Source organism: Lupinus angustifolius, chromosome LG19 (genome assembly GCF_001865875.1).
Source record: "Lupinus angustifolius cultivar Tanjil chromosome LG19, LupAngTanjil_v1.0, whole genome shotgun sequence".
Classification (NCBI taxonomy): Eukaryota; Viridiplantae; Streptophyta; class Magnoliopsida; order Fabales; family Fabaceae; genus Lupinus; species Lupinus angustifolius.
In genome coordinates, this window is record NC_032027.1 from 13,574,773 (window position 1) to 13,577,108 (window position 2,336).

The following is a 2,336-nucleotide window of genomic DNA, read 5'->3' on the forward strand; positions in this document are numbered from 1 at the left end:
CATACAAGAAATGGAAAATCCTTGAATTCTGTTATACATAAATAAGGTTTTGTTAATAAGAAAAATTGCATTTCCTTAGAAAATGAGCATGTGACTGACTATCTATGCATACTAATAGTTCATAGATTTGAATTTCTTTTTTTTTTACCATTACTTTTTTCCTTTAGTTTGATTAAAATTTCATGTTCTTCTATAAAGGAATGAAGATTTTAACTCATTAAAAATGGCAGTCCAAATTATAATGCATTTTATGCATCCAAATCCTTTTCTTATCAAATCAAACTCCTTCATCAACTTTAACAATATAGCACCAAAAGACTAGTCTGTCTACTAAAATTTTTAGATTTTATTACATCGTTAATACCTTATTTATCATTCATATATTAATAATTATTAATTCTTAATATGCATAAATAACAAATAACACAATGACGATATAAAAACTTTATATATATATATATATATATATTAATCTCATAAATAAAATAAGGACCAAGAAATCAGAATAAACAAATTGAAACATAGTAACAGTTTTATTTCTGTGATATAAATATGAAACAACTCAAAGATGTATGAGGAGTTAGGACATTGCAGTAGTCCTTTCCAATATTGGAACACTGTTTCTTGCACATGAAGGATGCTATTATCCCTCTACATAATATGATGTATTCTCAAGTACTCTCATATTCAATTATTGCATCAATTCCATGGCATTTAATCTCAGAGCTCAAGCAAACATTAGATGAAACGATTTGAGCATTATTAACAAAGAAATCACCCCTCCCTCGGTTATGAATCCTCATCATTTTGGAGTTTAACCCTGATGGAACAAGAGTACCAGTTGGAAAATGAGATAAGTCATTGTAATATAAAGGCATAGGAATAGCATGTTTGAGTAAGAACTCTTCAATTTGATCAGCTGAAATGGCAGAAGATGATAATTCTCTATCATCTGGCATGAAAAAAGTTAACTCCCTAGTTGGTTCCACTGATGTTCCATTCAGCATTTGCAAAAGCATTGCAAAACCATAGTATGATTTTGATCTCATGTCCCCTATTGCTGCTTGTAAATCAGTATGGTTAAAGGGGTGAATAGAAGATTGTGATTCTGCAAATCCAAGAAGGAAAAAAAGCATAAACAAACACTTGATAACCATTGCAAAAAAAGGAGAAGTCTAGGTTTGTTAAGAAAATTGATAGGTGCAGATCATAGGGACTTATGTGAATAAATAAGAAGACAAAAGGCTAGGAACTGTTAAGGATGCTTGTACATGCAACATGCATGGTAACAAAAGCATGAGGACCTCATTAGCATTCTTTTACAAAACCTAATTGAGAGTAGGTTGAACATGAGGAACCACTTTCTTGGAAAGCATGCAAAGCTTAGTTGCGAAGAACAAAGATCTTATGTCCTAAATCATATTCCACACTAATAAAATATATTATGTCAATTACAGAATTTTTATATTTATTATTATTACTGTTTTCTTATTACTATTGGGTCAGGATATAATTTAGGATAAGATATAGAACAATAGATATGTACCGTTGTGATATGGTTTTTCAATGTTTAGGTTTGTATAGTGTGTTGGCAACATGTAAAAGCTTTGCTTATGCTAGGTTTTATGATACACCTAACCCGACTCATTCAATTGATATAGCATATTTTATTGGAGGAAAGAAGAAATAAGATGTGGTATTTACAGGTTAAAAAGAATCACTTTTTTGTTTGTCATTCCTACTATTTACTACTTTATTGTACATGTTAGCTTGCTTGGCAAATGAGTCATCTGGATTCTCAAACTTGATTTATTTGTACAAAGATTTCTAAAACAAGAACCTTAATTAGAAACAATTATTACATAAGATAACTAATTTGATCTACGCCACAGAATAATTGATCCTTGTGGCTAGATTGGTAGAAATGGATAGAATAAAGCAAATCAAATGATAGTACATTCCATTGCTTGAATGATTCATCAAAATAGGATAAAATAAAATGAAATATGATTTTATTTTATTTCATTGGAAGAAAAAAAATAGGACTCTAATGATACCATATTTTGCTCTTGTTGGATCAGATTGTGATTGGAGCCTCCAACTATTGGAGAGTTCCATTGTTATCTGATGACACGAGAGAAGAATGAAGGGACACAAATTAGACACCATTTATAAACCAAAACACTAAAATGTGAGAAAGAAAAGGTAGAATCGTTGCTGGAGGTGTCAAGCTTTGGAAAAATGTTGAAAGTGAGAGTTTCTACTTTCTACTATAGTCTTAGTTTTTTTCCTTCTCCTAGGAAACTATATTTGTGAGGCCTACAGTTTCAAAACTG

The 2,336-nt window shown here is 30.5% G+C and overlaps 1 protein-coding gene across 1 annotated transcript; it reads right to left on the bottom strand.

Annotated features, from left to right (window-relative positions):
- Positions 672–2,118, bottom strand: LOC109334004. Its single transcript, XM_019569579.1, has 2 exons — positions 2,058–2,118; positions 672–1,108 (listed from the first exon to the last, which is right to left on the bottom strand). The coding sequence occupies exons 1-2, from the start codon at positions 2,116–2,118 to the stop codon at positions 672–674; spliced, it is 498 nt and encodes a 165-aa protein (XP_019425124.1).

What these genes read in the sequence shown, in the direction of transcription:
- LOC109334004 (XM_019569579.1), bottom strand. Translation starts at nt 2,118, where the DNA reads ATGGAACTCTCCAATAGTTGGAGGCTCCAATCACAATCTGATCCAACA. An exon ending in TCCAACAAGAGCAAAATATG is followed by an intron (nt 1,109 to 2,057) that starts GTATCATTAGAG and finishes TTGGATTTGCAG; the next exon opens with AATCACAATCTTCTATTCAC.